This window comes from Sceloporus occidentalis, unplaced genomic scaffold (genome assembly GCF_023333645.1).
Source record: "Sceloporus occidentalis isolate IW3139 unplaced genomic scaffold, rSceOcc1.0.p SCAF_2, whole genome shotgun sequence".
Taxonomy (NCBI): domain Eukaryota; kingdom Metazoa; phylum Chordata; class Lepidosauria; order Squamata; family Phrynosomatidae; genus Sceloporus; species Sceloporus occidentalis.
The window spans coordinates 41,046,728-41,065,987 of NW_028316982.1; the positions used below are offsets into that span (position 1 = coordinate 41,046,728).

General features: G+C 38.0%; 1 protein-coding gene across 10 annotated transcripts in view; it reads left to right on the forward strand.

Annotated features, from left to right (window-relative positions):
* DOCK10 (dedicator of cytokinesis 10) overlaps nt 1-19,260 on the forward strand; it is a 187,819-nt gene that overhangs the window by 113,423 nt on the left and 55,136 nt on the right. For all 10 annotated transcript variants that reach the window (XM_089509216.1, XM_089509209.1, XM_089509211.1 and 7 more), the window contains exons 19-28: nt 396-488; nt 909-1,032; nt 1,385-1,506; nt 5,037-5,123; nt 5,402-5,494; nt 8,438-8,556; nt 10,001-10,070; nt 13,543-13,656; nt 17,597-17,668; nt 18,780-18,926. In XM_089509216.1, coding sequence (XP_089365342.1) covers nt 396-488; nt 909-1,032; nt 1,385-1,506; nt 5,037-5,123; nt 5,402-5,494; nt 8,438-8,556; nt 10,001-10,070; nt 13,543-13,656; nt 17,597-17,668; nt 18,780-18,926 — 1,041 coding nt within the window. The remainder of the gene's footprint in view (nt 1-395; nt 489-908; nt 1,033-1,384; nt 1,507-5,036; nt 5,124-5,401; nt 5,495-8,437; nt 8,557-10,000; nt 10,071-13,542; nt 13,657-17,596; nt 17,669-18,779; nt 18,927-19,260) is intronic.

Genomic DNA, 19,260 nt, shown 5'->3' on the forward strand with positions numbered 1-19,260 from the left:
TACTCTAGATTTACTCAAGGTCTTTGTAAAATGTTTTTGTAAAATGATTTAGTTGTGTGTGTTTTTTCCTGTGATTTTCTGGACTTTGTGCCATACCACCAAAGTCTTGTGAAACTCTCCTGTTCTTTTCTTTCCAAAACTGAGCTGCCATTTTACACATGGGACTGTTATAGGGCCTCAAGGCTCTTTGTATTTATGGAACTTGTTTCACAGCTGTTTGGATTATGCCTTTTCATGTAATTTACAGTCCACTTCAAAATTACAGCCTTCTAATGCAGGGAGGTCTGTGTAGAAGCTATGAGAATTCAGGCTGATAAAGCTTGTCAAGCTGTAGTTACAAAAATCAGTATTTGATAACACAACCACAAAACTAAAAGCATGGTCTCTCCAAACAGTGTCTCTATGGGAAGCCTGGTGGACCACTGTTTACAACAACAGCATACACAGCTGTGTTACATCATTCACAGAACCCTGATTTCTATGATGAGGTAAGTCTGTGCTTTCTCTTACTAAGTAAACATTAATTAATAGACACATTTAAGATAGGTTTAAAAATTAAGACTGTTACTGTTGCCTTGAGCAGTCTAGGTGGCATATAGGCTTGCACAGTGGTGAAAATAGTTCAACTCTTCTGAAATCACAACCAGTTGTTTGATTCTCACAGAGTAATTCCACTCAGTAACTAGGTAGCGTTTTATACTCACATAATCTCTGCATTCATAGTATGTTATTTCCACAGTATAAAAATGATGGTGCAGCTTCAGAGCTCCAGGAAATATTAAGATAATAGGTCATGATCAATAATACATCAGGATCAAGCTGGTCTTGATTTTTTTTTTAAAAGTATTTCTCTCACTTTTATTGGTATCTTCTTCAGCTGAAGATAGATGTAACATTTTGCATTTCAGGTGAAAATTGAGCTACCTACTCAACTCCACAAGAAACATCACATTCTGTTTTCATTTTACCATGTTACCTGTGACATAAATGCAAAAGCTAATGCCAAAAAGAAAGAAGCCCTGGAAACATCAGGTATGTACAGTTGGTTCTCCATTTGCATGGGGGATCCGTTCTGGACCCCCTTGCAAAAATAGAGGCTTGCATGTATTTAAGCCTCATAGGGCGTGCCCTTGTACACATGGCCTGGCATACGTGCCATTAGAATCAATGGTGGTTGCATCTCCGCACTTAATCGAGGTTGGGCGACTGTATATTACATGGTTGTTTATATGCTCATAATTATTCCTTTATGAACATATCATTATCATTTTGGGTCAAGTATTTCACACATGAACTGTTTCTCTGGTCATTTTGCTTAATTTGGTTTCTTTTTATTTAAATAATATAAAAAGCTGTACTGATAATTATTTATTTTTGAATGCAGTGGGATATGCTTGGCTCCCTTTATTGAAAGAGAACCAGCTAGTGTCTCAAGAACATAACATACCAGTGGCAACCAGCCTGCCTCCCGGTTATCTAAGCCTTCAGGATCCTACAACTGGAAAGGTATTTTGTAATTTGCACAATTTCTCTGCCCAGAAGAAAGAACTCAAAAATCTTGTGATCTGAAATATTTACAGTGTATTTATATCCTTTCTGTCATTAGTTGCTCATACTTCCTCAATGACATGAAGACTAAATAGTTCACTTTCTACATGTAGCTGGATGTGGAAGTCAATTTTAGCTCTCTCTTAAGTCATCTACAGACCAGCATAAAGAGCCGGTGTGGGGGCATGTCAACTGCCTGCCACCTGCTCCCATGCCGCTCCCTTGACCAGACAGTGGGTGGCATCACACTGCATCTTTGGTGTAGCTTTTACACACACTGCACTGAAGAAGTGGAAAAAAGCCACCACTATGGTGGCTAGGGCACCCTTTCCACAACACACAAAGGAGTCACTTTTTGTGGTTTCTTTTTGCACCATGGAAAGGCCAGATCAGGACCACAATGTGTAGTTGCCGCAGCCCTGATCCGGCAAGGAAAGCAGCGGCTGCAGGCCACCCCAAAGGAGGCGTCTGTTGAGTCCCCTACTCTCTCTGTGTATATATAAGTGCCTTCAAGTCACCTATCAGCTTATGATAACATCATAAATCTAGGGTTTTCTTAAGCAAGGAATACTCAGACGTGGTTTGACAGTTCCTTCCTGTGAAATATAGCTAACAACATCTGGTATTTGGTGGTCTGCCATCTAACCAAGTACTATCACATCCGCCCACCGCTCTGACCATATCTCTCTTGTGTTGGCATCCCTTCACTGGCTCCCTCTCCCTTTCTGCATTCAGTATAAGCTCCTGCTGTCGACGTTTAAAGCCCTCCATGGGCTGACCCCTCCTTACTTATCAGACCTTATTTCTCCTCACCTTCCCACCAGGGCCCTCCGTTCTGGTAGTCAAGGTCTGCTGTCCCAGCCCAGGATTTCCTCTGCCCCATCTTGGATTCGCCCCTTTTCACTCACTGCCCCTCACTCCTGGAACCAGTAAAGGATAATAATAATAATAATAATAATAATAATAATAATAATAATAACAACCAGAGCTCACTCTACTTAGCTTCCAAGACCAGATGGGATTTGGAACATTTAAGTTATTTAGACACTCTCTCACTCACTACATTTTCTCCTTCCTTCCTTCCTTCCTTCCTTCCTTCCTGTTTGTGTGCTTGAGTAGCAAGCTGTGAGCAACTGTGGTTCATACTTAAATGTATAACATTCAGTGACACCAGGCCATCCTTATGTCTCAGGTTTTGGACCAAAAACCTCAGGGCCTGGAACAGTCCTGAACTGGCAACCTTAATGATAAGATTGTCCAGCAACAAGCTATGTGCAATAATAATAATAATAATAATAATAATAATAATAATAATAATAATAATATGCCCACCCATTTTTATAAGGCAAGGGTAGGCAACTGTCGAGAGTCAAGGGCTATGAATATATACTGTGAATATTTCCCCTCAAAATTGCCAATAGGGCATTAATGACTGTTTTGAGGCATACAGAGTAGGAACTTACTGGCCTTTTTTAAAGCAAGAAGTATAAAACATGAAAAGCGTGAAAACGAACAGTCATTTTCTACAGCAAGTTTCTTCTGGCCTTGAAGCTTTTTCTCAGCAGATGTGGTAACAGCGCTTGAAGTTCAATATGTCTAAGACTGAGCTTCTTGTTTTTCCACTGAAGCCTACCATTCAATATTCCTTTTCTGTTCTTATTGACAGTATCTCTATTTGGCCTGTGGAGGAAGCCCGCTGTCTTGGTTTCATTTTTGATTCGTCCCTGTTGTGTATCTCCCAGATTCAGCCTACAGCCAAGACATGTAGATTCTTTCTTTATAATATTGCAAAAATCCAACCATTTCTTTTGGCCTCTACTGCCAAGATCCTGGTCCATGCTTTAATATCCTCATGACTAGATTTTTGTAACCTCCTTCTGGCGGGGCATCCTTCTCATCTCCGTCCTTTAATTTCTGTCCAGCATTCAGCTGCACGCATCATCAGTTCTGCTCATTCCTTTGACTGTATTTCTCCTTTATTGTCATCCCTCCATTGGCTCCCTGTCCGTTTCCATATCCATTACAAACTGCTGTTGATGATTTTTAAATCTCTGTATAGGCTGAGCTCTCTTTATTTATCAGAGTTTCTTTCCCCTTACCTTCCCATTTGCTACCTCCATTCTGGGAATCAAGAACTGTTGTCCCAGCCAAGGATTTTCTCTTCTCCAGCCCAGATCTGTCCCTTTTCACTGGCTACTCCTCACTTCTGGAACCTCCTTCCCTCCCAAGCACGGTTCATCACCTCTTTACCCAGCTTTAAAGCTAAGTTAAAGATAATACTGTTCAGGGAAGTGCTCCCAGACACCACTTGATTATTATCGTAAGTTTATTTTTATTTGCTTGCTATATTTTATTATTTAATGTTAATATAGAATCATAGAATCATAGAGTTGGAAGAGACCGCAAGGGCCATCCAGTCCAACCCCCTGCCATGCAGGAAATCCAAATCAAAGCATCCCCGACAGATGGCCATCCAGCCTCAGTTTAAAGACCTCCAAGGAGGGAGATTCCACTACACTCCGAGGGAGTGTGTTCCACTGTCGGACAGCCCTTACTGTCAGGAAGTTCTTCCTAATGTTGAGGTGGAATCTCTTTTCCTGTAGCTTGCATCCATTGCTTCGGGTCCTGTTCTCTGGAGCAGCAGAAGATGTATTAATATGTATTTTGTTAAATTATTTTAGTAGAATGGCAGGTTTATTTTATTTTATTCTATTTTTACTGATTGTATATACAGCCCAGTGTAAATTTACAGCACTTTATAAATAAAGCTTAATAATAATAATAATTTGTATTAAAAAATGCCTGCCCAGACCTATAAAAAGACAAGAGGTAGCCAAATATGGCAAAACATCCAACAGAACTCATACAGAGACTTCAGAACATTATTGGACATTTGAAGACAAAAATATTCCCTTCCTTGTCACAGGGCCATGGAAACTGATGGAGGCTGCAAAAATGGTCTCAAGGGTTATATGTGACCTGCACTCCTCTCTGTTCTAGAGCATTTTAAAAAATGAAAACAGTGGCTAAAGGCAGTAAGTAGCCAGGAAAAGTGCTAGGTCACTCATCTGTAAATTCACTCCACCTCAAATTGTTACCTACAGATGAGTTCTAATCTGAGTGGCTATGAAGTTGCTCATATCCCAGGGTGTCAAACAATGTTGTTTGTTGTTGTGTGCCTTCTGGTCAACTCTGCTCTTTGGTAGTCCTGTGATAGTGCTTTCATTGGAATATTTATTTGGAGGAGGTTTTCTATTGGCTTCCTCTGAATGTGATTTGGTTGAAGCCACCCAGCGGGTTTCAATGGTTGAGCAGGGATTCAAACCCTACTCTCTCACTCAACACTTGAACCACTGCACCACACAAGATTTCAAATAAAATGTAATAGGCCACACAAAAACAACATGGTCACCACATACTGTGTGCAGTAAATTAAGGAATTCAGTAAAACAATTGTGAGATTTTTTTTTTGTATCTATTGTTTACAGCACAGTGGAAGTGACATTAAGTGGGTAGATGGTGGGAAGCCACTCTTCAAGGTGTCTTCATTTGTTGTATCAACGATTTATACTCAGGTAAGCTCTTTTTATTTTATTTTATCTTAAGGAAAGACAGTGTGCATGAGAGAAATGGAAATGGTATCAGGAGAATGTTTAGTTAATATGCATAAAAGGAGGAAATAGTCTCGTCTAATTTAAACATAAATAACATATTCCAAGGACTGATGCTGAAGTGCCTGGTGTTAGTTACGGTGACATTTCACTGTCAATCCATCTTTTACCACTGTGATATTGATAGTTCATTATTGCTGATAATCTTACTAAGTGCTCTTGCTTATATTTGCTGTTTGTAGGATCCATATCTGAATAGATTTTTCCAGCAGTGCCAAAAAAGGAACAGGGATATCTCCCAGCCACCTACCTCAAACTTTATCATCTCCTGCAAGGTATTAATGGAAGAACTTTGTCGGCTAATGATGTCTAAATAATGCTACATTTTAAATTGTTTTTTAAACAATTGTTTAAATTGTTTCTTGTTTTTAAGGTGATCAATAATAATGGGCAATACTTTTCTGAATGGTGCACAACAACTTGGAAAAAGATATTTAAACAAAATAAACTCAGATGTTAGTAGCCCATTAAAATGTTTACTAACTCATTTTATATTTAGCTCATAACTAATTCATATTCACCTGAATTTTGTTTTTAGTCTTGATTAGAGTAGAACCATTGGCTGAGTGGGATTTACCTTTGTGTTAACTTACTATTCAGCCACAGATCCAATGGGTCTAATTTAGTGGGAACTAATCAACAGAATTCCACCCATTGTCTTCACTTCATTGTTGTTGTTGTTGTTCAAGTTGTTTCCAATTTATGGCGAACCTAAGTCAAACCTATCATGGGGTTTTCTTGGCAAGATTTGTTCTTACTCATGCAAAATTACCTACAAGCCTCCGAGGAGTATTGGGAGAAAACACAATTCCTCCTTTAAGGGAGCAGTGCAGCCTCCAAGATCTGGGAATGCAGACCCTAATCCTGACAGTTGTCCCCACAAACAGTTGCCCCCCCCTCCCAACTTAGAAGAAAGATTTAATCAATATTGGTGACCAGGGACATCACTATTTACAAGAACATTTAGGATCATTCCAGAAAATAGATGTACAACTTTTGTCTGTGTTATTATCTACAAAATCTTTCCCATAACATGAGTGCTGGGGCATTAAAGAAGCAATTATGGTATCCATATTTTTTTGTGGGGTTTTGGGGCTTTGTGGCCATGTTCTAGAAGAGTTTATTCCTGATGTTTCACCAGCATCTGTGGCTGGCATCTTCAGAGAATGGTGCCAGCCACAGATGCTGGTAAAATGTCAGGAATAAACTCTTCTAGAACATGTCCACATAGCCTGAAAAACCCACAAAAAACTATGGATGCCGGCCATGAAAGCCTTTGACTTCACAATTATGGTATCCCTTTGAGTCTAGGTTTCTACAGTTCTAAGCACTATTTCTCACAGTTGCATAATTATCACCCCTTTAAATTTTACTTTCTTCTCAGCCACCACTGCTAATGCTGACATAATGTTTATAGTAAGGTAAACATATATATTGGAGTGCATGGCCAACAGAATTCTTGGGCCACTCATATATGCTTTAATTCAAGAGCATCTGCAAAGGATTTAGCTTCTAAGAGTCAGGTTTAGAACTAAAGCTGAGTCATGATGTCATTCTCTTTCAATTTTCCTTACCCAAACAGCTGCAGGACATAGGGCAAGTGGCAAGAGGAGATGTTATGAACTAAACTTTTTCCTTTGTGATAAATTTCCCCTAGTTCACTCTTCAATATAGTGCTGGGACTAGGAGAAATTAGCTTGTCCAACTGTCTTTTTAGTCCAAAAGATACAAGATGTTAAGAACGCTTTTGTTATATGTAGACCATATTATTTATCCGTTTATTGATCACATGTTTGTTTGTTTGATTTGTATCCCACCTTTAGTCCCAAGAACAGGACAAAAGTGGCTTGCTGTGAAATAGCAAGCCAAAATAAATATAATTAAAAACATAAAACGAATAAAATCATACTTAAGAAAAATAAAAACACATCAGTGAAGAAAATACTGAAGCCACACAGTGAAAAGCCTAGTGTGCAGCAAGCAATGTCTTTTTTGAAAGGCCCACTTGGACAGTTGGGACAGTTAAGAGGCATCCAGCCTTGTTTTCCTCAAGTAGAGCATTCCAGAACCTGGAGAAATCCTTTATATGCCTTTTTCCAAGAAGCCAGAATGTTGGTTGAGTAAATAGATAATTATTTACTTGCACAAATTTTTTATCCAATCCTTTTGATGTTTGCTCAAGTTGTTTTAGAAAAAGCACATCCAATGATGCTAATATGTTCTTACACAGCAAGGCTCTTTATCATATGACAAAACAACATAGAAAAGGGGAGGTTCAGCAGAAAGAGTCCTAAAGACTAAAAGCAACCACAGAGAAGACCTTTTCTTTTATACCCATAAGCCTCACCCTCCACCATAAACATAAGTAAATCAGGAAACATCAGCTGGTATGGCGTATAGATATAAATAAATAATAAATACATGATAAATAAAATCAATATGGTTTGGGCAGGCTGGTGAGGGAGAATGTGGTCCCTCAGATATCTCAGCCCTAGAACTTTCAAGGTAATCACCAGTATTTTTAATTGTGCATAGAAATATATTGACCACATTGTAATGCCTATGTAATATTTTCCAGTTAGCCCAACATGCATAGTGGTTTGAGTGTTTGGCTATGGCTTTGTAGACCAGGGTTTGATTCTCAGCTTGACCATGAAACTCGCTGGATGGGCTTGGGCAAGTCACACTCTCAGCCTCAGGGGATGGCAATAGCAAACCCCTCTGAACAAATCTTGCCAAGAAAACCCCATGATAGGTTCGCCATACGTTAGAAGCAACTTGAAGGCACACAACACAACACATCCTTCACTAGCATAAAAAATCTTCAAAGGTAGCCCTTTGTACCAATGCAATGGTGTATTAAATGAATCATTACTCATTGCTATCATCAAGAAGGTACAGAACTGATGATGAGACTAAGCTACTTGAAATCTAAAACTAGTTAAGCTGAGAAATAATTATCAGGTTGAGAACACCTGGAAATAATTTGAAATTCATAACACTCTTGTCCAGGTTCAGTATTTTACCCACTACCCACTCACCCCACAGCTCAGTTTTTGTCTTCATATAACTATTTAAAATATCCCTTTGAATTTAGGTAACATATGTAAAACTGCATTTGGGAAGATGTATGACTCCACTGATTTGATGTGATTGTGTTATTGTGTGAGAAAATCATCTCCTTTACGTGTAACTTTTTTTATTTTGTTTCGCAATAGAATTTGCTTAAAATTGAGAAGATCTCTGTGATTGTAAATTTCCTTCCTGTGATTCTGAACCAGCTGTTTTGGGTTCTTGTACAGAATAAAGAGGATGAGGTTACAACTGCTGTGACCAGGTATCTCCTGCTTTGTATGTTTTTTAAATGGATACATATTATACTTTCTTCATAGTTCAGTTCTGTTACCCCAAGGATGACCAACATCTGACTATGGGGCAGCATTAATTTCTCAGGCCCAGATATGTGACCCACATGATATTTCTGCCACAGGGACCATCCTGTCCCCAATGCCAGTTGAGGTCAACAGGATCACTCCTTTCCTACAGGGACTTGAAAGCTCCAAGCAGTAATCCTGATTGGGGCAGCAAAAGGCTTCTACCTCTCTTTTTGCCTTAAAAGAATCATCTCTTCCATCTCAGTAGCATCCCCAGCTTTTGGAAGAGAGAGACACTGAACACAGGTCTCATGGCCAAGAAGAATGTATGCTTCTGATTTACATTAATATGGGCAATGCCATCATAATTCCTTTTTAAAAGTTGTTTCAGAGCTGATATGAAGTGTGAAACTTTTTTTTCCTGTGCATAATAATCTTTATGATACAGAAGGATTGATATCTAAGGAAAGAGAAAGAATTACTGTCTTTAAAATGTGCCTCTACACAACACATCTCAAGATTATTCAATTAGTAATTTTGCCTTCAAAAGGAAAAGGGTTTCCACCCACTTTCAGTGAATTCGCCAGGGCTTTCAAACTCTACATGGTTTGTACCCTTGCTAAAGTTTTGGAGCCCCCACCATTTCCCCAAGACTGAAAATCAAGGAGCATTACAAATTAAAGTGATTAAAAACATGGCTGGCTTCACTGTAAGGTGCCAAAACTTCAAAGTGGATTATGAAGTCTGGCATGAACTCTGTATTTGGGTTGTACTGTAACTCTCTTCACCCCACTTTTAATCGAATGTAAAATGCTGTTTTTCTTCCTCTTTCCTGAACTATGGAAAGTTGATGGCTGTTTTGACTATCCCAACACTTGAGTTTCATAGCACCTTTGTGAAATGCTTTATATTAGAGGCAAAATTTGAGTAGAGCACTACTTATTATTAGTAGTGCTGTTATGAAGCCAGATGGCAAGGCAGATGGCAGTGCTGGAATCCCAACTGATGAGTATGAAAAAGTCTAGAAACCAAGACAACTGGTTCTAGCTCGGTACATCTAGTTATTCTATTTTATTTTCCCAGAATGTTGTGCATTTGGCCAACTTAAACAGATTAGAAAAGGTTATATTTTTTCGTTCAGAAAAGCAGTCTAATTGATTAGCATTTCTGACTTTTAGTTGTGTTTAGTGCTGAATGTCTAAGGTAAGTGTGGGAATCATGTGGCCCTTCTGATTCAGGTGGAGTGCAACTCCCGGCATTCTTGGCTATGCTTTGGCTTAGGCCTTCTAGGAGTTGCATCCTGACAACAGCTAAAGAGTACCATGATTCCCACCCACTCTCCAAGAGCTGTAGATGGTAAATGGTATTATATCATCATATTATATCATAGTACTTTTACTTTAACAGGGTTCTTACTGATGTTGTTGCCAAGTTCCATGAAGAACAATTAGACCGATATGTGCAGTCATATGTAAAGGTAAGTATGTTTAAGTCACAGTTTATTTGTTTCCATTAGTTTCAGCAGTTATCCTTGGGTCTTCTGCTTATGGTATTTTACAAAAATATTGTGTAAAGGGTACATTAGCTGGTGATTTATTGGCTGAGTCTCTTGTAAGAGTTAATGTACTGCAAGTAAACAAGTGAATGTCAATGGTAAATTTTAATAAGAAAGGTGCCCTTGAAAGCTTTTTAGTGTGCTTTGAAGTAGCTTGTGCTGAACTATATTCCCTAGCTTTCTTGTTATTTTCTCAAGAACCCTTTTTATTATCTAAATTACAGTGCTTTTGTACCTGCTTATGGTATGTGAAAAATTTTAAAATCTTCCAGCATGACTTCTTGCACTTTTTAATTTTATTTTTGTTATTTGGCACTGCTTGTTCTGTCTCCTCCATTTAGTTTTCACTAAAGTATGCCATTGAATTGAGGGGGGGAGGGGGGGAGAAAATCAGCGTCAAGAACTGTATGCAGTTTTTGCATACAGCACTATTAACAATGCCCCTTGAGCTTAACAAAACACAGAAGTGTATTCACATATTCAACAAATTTGGTGCAGCAAGAGAATCCTTTCTCTTCGTTGCTATTATTATAAAATATTTTCATATTGTAGTACTCAAAGCACTGAACAACAATCTTTAAAGATAAAATGAGATACCAAGACTGTAAGCCACAAAGGAAGAGATGGATGGATGCATGTGATGTTAAAGGTTCTGGTGTGCCCAGTGGCCTGCTTTGCTCTTGTCGACAGAGCAGAAATGCTACTGGAGCTAAAATTTCATACACTTTCCCCCTTTCTATTGGTGTTATTTTTTCTTTTGATGCATTTTAAGTGCAGGTCCTTGCCCTTCTCACCTCAGCTACCTATCCCTTTTTGACCCTGTCCAAAAGCTGGGAAGAAATATTGAGGGTACCAGTGTCCTCCTTCATTGAACGTTATCTGAGACCTTCAGAGTGGAAGCTCTATTCTTGGACAGACAATTCAAGGCCTATAAGATTATAGGTTAAATTATCATTGGGGGGAAAAGCTCCTAGAAAAAAGTACAGTTACAGTTTATGGTAATTTTCCAAGTCATCCCAGAGTAGAGGCTAAAGTTTCTTCAGTGGAAAGAACACTGGAATATCAACAAGTAATTCTTCCAATTCAGGAGGTTAGCAAAGATGAGGGGGAACAAAATTCAAAGTTTTGGGGATCACTAAAATGTGACAAACAAAGTGAGTTTTCAGGTTCTTCAGAACTCTTCTTTAGGCCCAATGGTTAATTATTATTATTATTTTTAGAAAATCAAGACTTTATTTAAAAAGAGCCCAGAAATCAGCCCAACACTGTGCCATTGCGGAGTGTTATTTGTAGGGGATGAGACAGTATAATGTATATTAAATTCTTTGAATCCTCAGAAATTCTCTACAAATGCAACCATCATTGTCACCACCATCTATATCATTACTTCACTATGGCTTAAACATGATATTGCAGTCAAAAATGTATCAGCTGCCAAAGTGACAACACTTGTCTTCCCCTTTTTAGGATATTTGGTGCAAAACATGATGTCATCATTCAGCATAATGATGTTGGGCTAATCATTGGGTGTCCCTAGCCACTACAGGATAAGAGAAGAGATATGAGGCTGCTATAGTAGCCTTGCATCTGCTGTACCATCAAATTCCAACTAAGAAACATGTGTTTTAAAAAATGTTTATTAATAAACACTTACAAGCTCAGTTGCATTTAATGCTTTTCATAACATAGAGAGTACATAATTTCTTTTGAGACATCATATCCCATTATACAAATTAAATTTAGAATGTCATTGATGTAGATTTAATTGAGTATTTGTTCACATATAAATGCCAAAGGAATATGCGGTTGTTTAATTAGTTGATTCTTATAGTGTTCAGTGCTTATTGTGGACAGAACAGCATGGGTGGAATAGTTAGTGTACTCACTCTTTCCATATTATACTGGGTTGGGGGAGAAACACTAAATATGGCAGTCACTGCATTTTCATGCATTTCTGGATTGGCTAAATGCTATAATTTAGAGCAAAAGAATGGTGCATGTGCAAAATAAATGCAGCTGTTGATACTTCCATGCTGGCAGGAGTGATGCTTCAGTATTTAAATGTATCTGTTCCACATTTCATTGTTTATTTTATCTCACTGGGAATGTTTTGAATGTGATTACATTACATGTTAAAAAAAGATTTTGGTTTCTGTAAGTACAAAAAAAAAATTTTTAGGCCCTTTTAGTAAATTTTACATCTGTCACATGTTACCTCTACTGGTGACAGGTGTTCATATAAAATGTTGATCTATATGGGTCAATATGTTGATCCATATGGGTCATGTTTTTTACCAATTTGTTGAGAGTAGTAATTACCTGTTGATTTGTTTAAAAAGTTTTGTTTTGTTTTGTTTCAAAACACTAACACAGTTTTTACTTGAAGGGTTGCTACTCTCTTCAGGGCTGATATGAAATCCCATAAGTTTAACCATTTTGAAACAAAGCAGGGAAAAGAACTTAATGAACCCACAGATTCCTGCAGTATCTGAATTGTTCACAGATTCTAATTCCTTTGTATTCAAAGTACAACACAATCTCATATACATCTGTTTGGACATTGGTCAGCATAGGTCTGCAGCCTAGGAGTAAGCCCCATGGAACTCTGTCTAATTTACTGCTGAGCAGTGCAAAGGAAGTAATTTCAGCAGCTGCAGTTTGCATAGAAACCTCAACACCTAGGGAATTTTTCTCTTCCCCATAAATATTAAAGCTGACTGAGACCTGTCCTTTTCTGCAACTAGCCAACATATTGTTCTTCTAAGTGACCTACATTAAAGGTATTCACATGTAGAACTGCCAAATAATTGGACAATTTTTGATGATTCACAAATTTCATAATTTCATTATGACAGCATTTAAATGAATATGCATGATGCCAAATCATAAATTTAGATGATTCATGGAATGACATGTGCAAATTCATAGTTCAGTGGGCAAAAACTGGCATTTAGTACTCAACAAAGACAATAATTAATAATTTTTTTTTCATTTCCCATTATCTACTCTTTTACATATCTACTTAGAAGTAAATTCCTTTGAGGTCATTGGGACTTTCTTTGAGTTAGGATTGAAGCTGAATCTCATTTTTTTAAAAAAAAAAATAGTGTGGGGGGGTTGCAGTTAACTTTTGGCATTATGAAATGAAATTTGCTTTTAGCAAACCTTTTGGTGTTACAAAATGAAATTAATTCATGATACATGAAATTAAGGTGCAAAATTCTAATTAAAACTTAACTTTAATAGAAAGACCATGGCTATATCAAGTATAATGCCCAGCAGATATCAATGTTGTATGGACAAATTTTCTCACTACAGCTTGTTCTTTTGTTTTGTTTTGTTTTTTTGTTTTGTTTTCGTACTATTAAATCATGCTTCCCCTCCACGTTTTTAGTATGTGTTCAAGACCAAATCATTTGAAGAAAGGACAATTCATGAAGAGCTGGCCAAGAACATGACTGGTCTTTTGAAATCAAATGAACAAAGGACAGTGAAACATATTCTAAAGGTGAATCTTCCTCTTTTTATCCCTACCCCCCCCCCCCCCCCGCCAGCTAAAAGTGTTGGAAAAGTTTGTGTATATTTAGCTTTCATGCAACAGGATTGATGTCATCAGCTCCCCCCATGTTTTGGACTGTAGCTGTCATTGGCCCTAGAAAACAAGACTGTTAGTAAGGAGGAAGGGAGCTGCAGTCCAACAGCATCTGGCAGAGCATGTATTTCCCATCTCTGGTGTTTTCTGCTGTGTGTTAATTATTTGCTCTATTGAGGACAAAATGCTACACTTTCATACAGTATAGAATGTTACATTGTGTATTATATGTATATGAATACTGTCTACCTTGAAGTGAGAGGACAGCTTGCTTAAGCAGGAAATCCACATCTCATCCATAAATGGTTTATGGATAATGCTCTTTAAGAACAAAGAAACATTAAAATAGATTTTCAAAGACTGTTGTCACGGAAAAACCTCAGAGAAGATGATGTAATCTAAAATTCACCCATCATTATGAGAAAGCACTCAGGACTTAAAACTAAAGCATGTAATTTGAAGTTTAGGTCATTCAAAGCTGAGTGTTTGTATAAGGGATGGTAATTCTCAATTTTCCCTGTACCAATGGGTGTCAGGAAAAATCCATCTACTTTACATCTCACACTCTCTGGAGGTGTGACATTCCCCCACCCCACTCCAGGGAAATTGTAGGTGTTAGGCAGCTGACAATGTCCTGCAATTTCCCTCTTTCCAAACACCAATTCTGAAAAGAGGATTTGAAAAAGATCTTTCAGCTCTCAAAGCAGGTGGGAGGAGAGGAAACTAGAAAGTCTTTTGACAGCTTTGACAGCTCCAAGTCAGGATATCTATGAAATACTGAGGCTTGGGGGAAGGGATATTTTGGGGAAAACTAGATTATCTGCAATGTTTCTCCTCTGCAATGCTCCCCTCTCCCAGCCCTGGCTAGAGACCAGCTCTCAAACAAGAGCTATCAACTTTCCTGCAACTTCCCTCCTCCCAGTCAGCCCTCTCAACTGGTTTGACAGCTGTAACATCTTTTCGCACCAGATTAATTATGTGCAACTTTGGGGCTGGTGTGGGAAGAAGGGAGGGAAAGTTGTGGAAAAACAGTACCCAGTACATGTCAGCTGGAACAGCTGAGCATTTTTCAATACAAGCTGTGCAATTTTGGACCAGAAAGGGAAACAAAATGTTCAGGCAAAGCTGCAGGAACTTTGTATTGTATTTTTCTTCCTTCACCAATTTTCAAAGGGGTTTGGAACCCCAATTTTGACCCCATTCAGGAAATTGATGAATTTCCATCCCATCCCTAGGTTGGATATTCATGTACAGAGTTCAGTTTGATCCTACTAAAAATTATGCAGTCCCTACAGTTGTGAACATGAAACAGGGATAAATACTCTAGCTGGCATATCAATAGAACCATTCCAAGCAACAGAGACAGAATTCACTCAAATTCTAAAAAAAAATCTATCAACAAATATGGAAAACAAAACTATGGCCCACAGATTGGAAACACTCAATGTACATTTAAACCTCCAAGAAAGGGGACACCAGGAATTGTAGTAACAACCAGACCGTTGCATTAATGTCCCATGCAAGCAAAGTGATGCTCAAAATTTTACAACAAACACTTTTACCATATATGGAGTGAGAAATGCTAAATATCCAAGTTGGGTTGAAGAGGGCGAGGGGTACTATGGATCATATTGCAAACATACACTGGATAATGAACTTCATCAAATAATTTCAAAAAAAGAGCATGTGTTTTATACATTATAGAACAGCCTTTGACTGTGTAGATCATGAAAAACTATGGATCACTGTTAAATAAATGGGTGTACCACAACATTTGATTATCCTATTGTATAACCTGTACTGAGGCCCAGTCCTGGGAAAAGAGTTGGAAATAAATAAATAAATAAATGACAAGAGGCCACTGTAAAATAGAATATGGAGAAGCAGACTAGTTTCCAAAGGGGAAAGAGGTCAGCGAAGGCTGCATTTTATCACCCTGTCTGTTTAACTTGTATGCTGAATGTATCATATGCAAAGCTAGATTAGACTCTGAGAAAGGAGGTATGAAAACTGGAAGAAGGAATAACAACAATTTTAGATATACAGAAAATACCAAAGACTTGGAATGATTACTGAAGAAAGTCAAGGAAGAAAGTTACCTGGCAGGTTTACAGTTGAAGATTAAGAAAAGAAAAATAATGACCATAGATTATTTACATAACTTTCAAGCAGACAATTACGATACTGAAATAGGGGGAAAATTCCTATATCTTGGTGTAATCATTAATCAGAATGGAGACTGCAGTCAAGAAATCAGAAGATTAGGACTTGGAAGGGCAGCTGTGAAAAAATTATATCATATTCTCAAGTGTAACAATATATCATTGGATACTAAAGTCAGGATTGTCCATGACATTGTATTACCAATTTATATGTATGATTGTAAAGGCTGGACAATGAAGAAAGCAGCTGGGAAGACAATCAACTTACTTGAAATGTTTTGCAGATAACTTGGACTGCCAAAAAGACAAATTGATGGGCCCTAGAGCAAACCAAGTCTGAACTCTCCCAAGAAGCCAAGATGGCTAAACTGAGACTGTCATACTTTGGACATATCATGTGAAGACATGATTCAGTAGAAAAGACAGTGATGTTTAGCAAGGTGGAAGGCAGCAGGAAAAGGGGGAGACCACATTCCAGATGGATAGACTCAACCAACCATAGTCTGCAAGACTTAAGTAGGGCTGTTGGTGATAGGATAACTTGGAGGTCTTTAATTCATAGGGGTGTCCTAAGTCAAAGTTGTCTTGATACAGTTAATAACAAAAATTAATCAGAGAATCTCCATGTAGGGGTGGGGCCTCTCCAGTATGGGTCATCAATCTTTCCTGTTTAGCCAAAGAGCATTGTCATAAAGATAGACAGAGTACTGGAGATATTACCTATTGCTTGAGTTTTGATATGTTTGCCCTAATTGAGACCCAGTACTAGTGCAGGGAGAAGAAAGGGAAATGAGAAAGTGAAGGCAGAAAAAGGGTGGCTATGAATACAACAGGAGATCATTAATGTATTATGAGAAATGCCAGAATTATTACATATGAAGGTAGAAGGGGCAGACACAAAAAGGACCTAAAGTCTCCTACGTAGCAGCTGCATACTTGGTAAAAATGTATTTTTTTGAACAGGGCTACCACTACTTACCAAACACATCATACTTCAGAGAAGTGTGACATCCTTTATAATAGACTGTGTAACAGCTCAGCAGCAAAATATATATATCTTTATTTTATAAAGGGAACTGAAAACTTGCAGAGGCCTTCTGCTAGCAGAACTGAGCAGAGTAGCAGTGTCTTCTCATTTCCTCTGCTGCAGCCAGGTGAACACTGCTCTTGGCAGGTTGGTGGGTAAGAAGTTGCACTAGCCTTCCAGAGCAACTTTGCTGGTGAGCTGCAATGGAGGAGGAGCAATCAAGAAAAACTGCTATACCATTCTCTTCTTCCTGTACAAGCGGAATTCCACTGAAAGAAATCTGGATCCATTCATAGTGTATTATTTGCAAGTACAGAAGGCAGAAATTAATTTAGGCCTTTGACAGTGAGACCAATAATCAGTTTTTTTCATAGTGTGCACAACCATATCTGGGGTTAAGCTTTTTCATTTCTGGAAACAAGCTGGAATCCTGGCTCATCAAAGCAAATGTTCCACATTAGTTTTACAAAACTGTTTGAATCTTATTATGCAGGTTTTTTCATTAACCAGATTATGGGAAAGATGTTTCTAATCCTAAAAAAAACACTGTAAAGCAAGAGAGGACCAATTTTAGAAAGGAAAATAAACACTGGTGCCATTATAATTTCTTTCTTTCTTTCTTTCTTTCTTTCTTTCTTTCTTTCTTTCCTCTTTTTCATTTTAACAGCACTCCTGGTTCTTTTTTGCAATTATATTAAAGTCCATGGCACAATATCTAGTTGATACAAAGAGAGTACAGGTAAGACTGTGTGGTTCTCTTCATTATAAGTTAGTAAGAATCAGTACTTGAACAAACACATATTTAAAATATTTTAATCAAACAGGCACCATCAGAGATTATTCATCTGATGATGCAAGAATTCAAAGTGCTGGTCATGATCTATAAAGCTCTACATGGCTTAGGTCCAGACTAGCTGAAAGACCATATCTCCCCATACAAACTTGCCAGAGTTTTGAGATCTACAGGGAAGGCTTTCTGTCAGTCCCATCACAGTCTCACTTGGTGAGGACATGAGAAAGAGCTTTCTGAGGGGCTGCTTCCACCTTCTGGACCTTCCTTCTGCAGGAGGCTAGGCTGCTAAAGAGTTTTATATGGTTTTATGTAGTCATTTTAATTACTTTTACATTTTTATTGTGAAGGTTTGTTTAATTGACTCCGTCTAGGAGCTATCTTGTGTCCCATTCTGGGAGAAAGGTGACATACTAAATAAATAAATACATTTTACAATATTTTATTATATATTCAGCTACTATGGCTTTTAGAATCTTAGAATCACTAGCCAACATAGCCATGTGCTGAGGAAGAGAAGGTTAGGAAGTGACATGATAACCATGTTTAAATATTTGAAGGAATGTTGTATTGAGGATGGAGCAAATTTGTTTTCTGCTGCTGCAGAAACTAGAACATGGAACAATGGATTCAAACTAAAAGAAAAGAGATGCCTCCTAAATATTAGGAAGAACTTCCTGACAGTAAGAGCTGTTTGATAGTGGAATTCACTGCCTTGGAGTGCACTGGAGACTCCTTCTTTGGAGATCTTTAAAGAGAGGCTAGATGGCCATCTGTCAGGAGTGCTTTGATTAAGTCTTCCTGCATAGCAGGGGGTTGGATTGGATAGTTCTTGTGGTCTCTTCCAACTTTATGATCCTATACACTAGCATGGTGTTAATGAGTACAGCCTTCCTCAATCTGGTACTATCAGTTATAAGCAATTCCACCAGCTTTATATATACAGCTCTTGTGTTGATATTTTGCAGGCTATAGCATTAGTTTTTTTCACTGTGTGGGTGGAGCCAGCTTTCAAATCTTGAATGTTGCCATGTTGAGATGTCACCTGTTCTCTTTTCAGATTCCTCGTGCTCAGAGGTTTCCAGAATCTTTCCATAGTGAGCTGGATACACTCATAATGGTCTTATCAGATCATGTTGTTTGGAAGCACGTAGATGCTCTTGAAGAAACCAAGAATGCAAACCACAGTGTTGGTGGATTTCTCAAGGTGCGTTTTCTTTGCCACAAATAGGCTCTGTGTGTGGAATTCCCTCCTCTAGGAGACACCATTGGTATTGATATTGGTCTCTTTAAGTTTGGGCTGATCACCCAGGCATTTTGGACCTTGGATTCATGGCCAGATTTTAGTTTATCTGATTTTGTTGAGTGGCTTTATGTTGTTTTAATTTGTTTTAAATCAACCAGCATCACTGATTTAAATTTAACCTACCTTGAAATCTTCAGATACACTGTGAGATGTAAATATTTTGATATGTAACATTTAACAAAATATTTATACCTCACAGTGCATCTAAAGATCTCAAGGTAGGTTAAACTTAAAT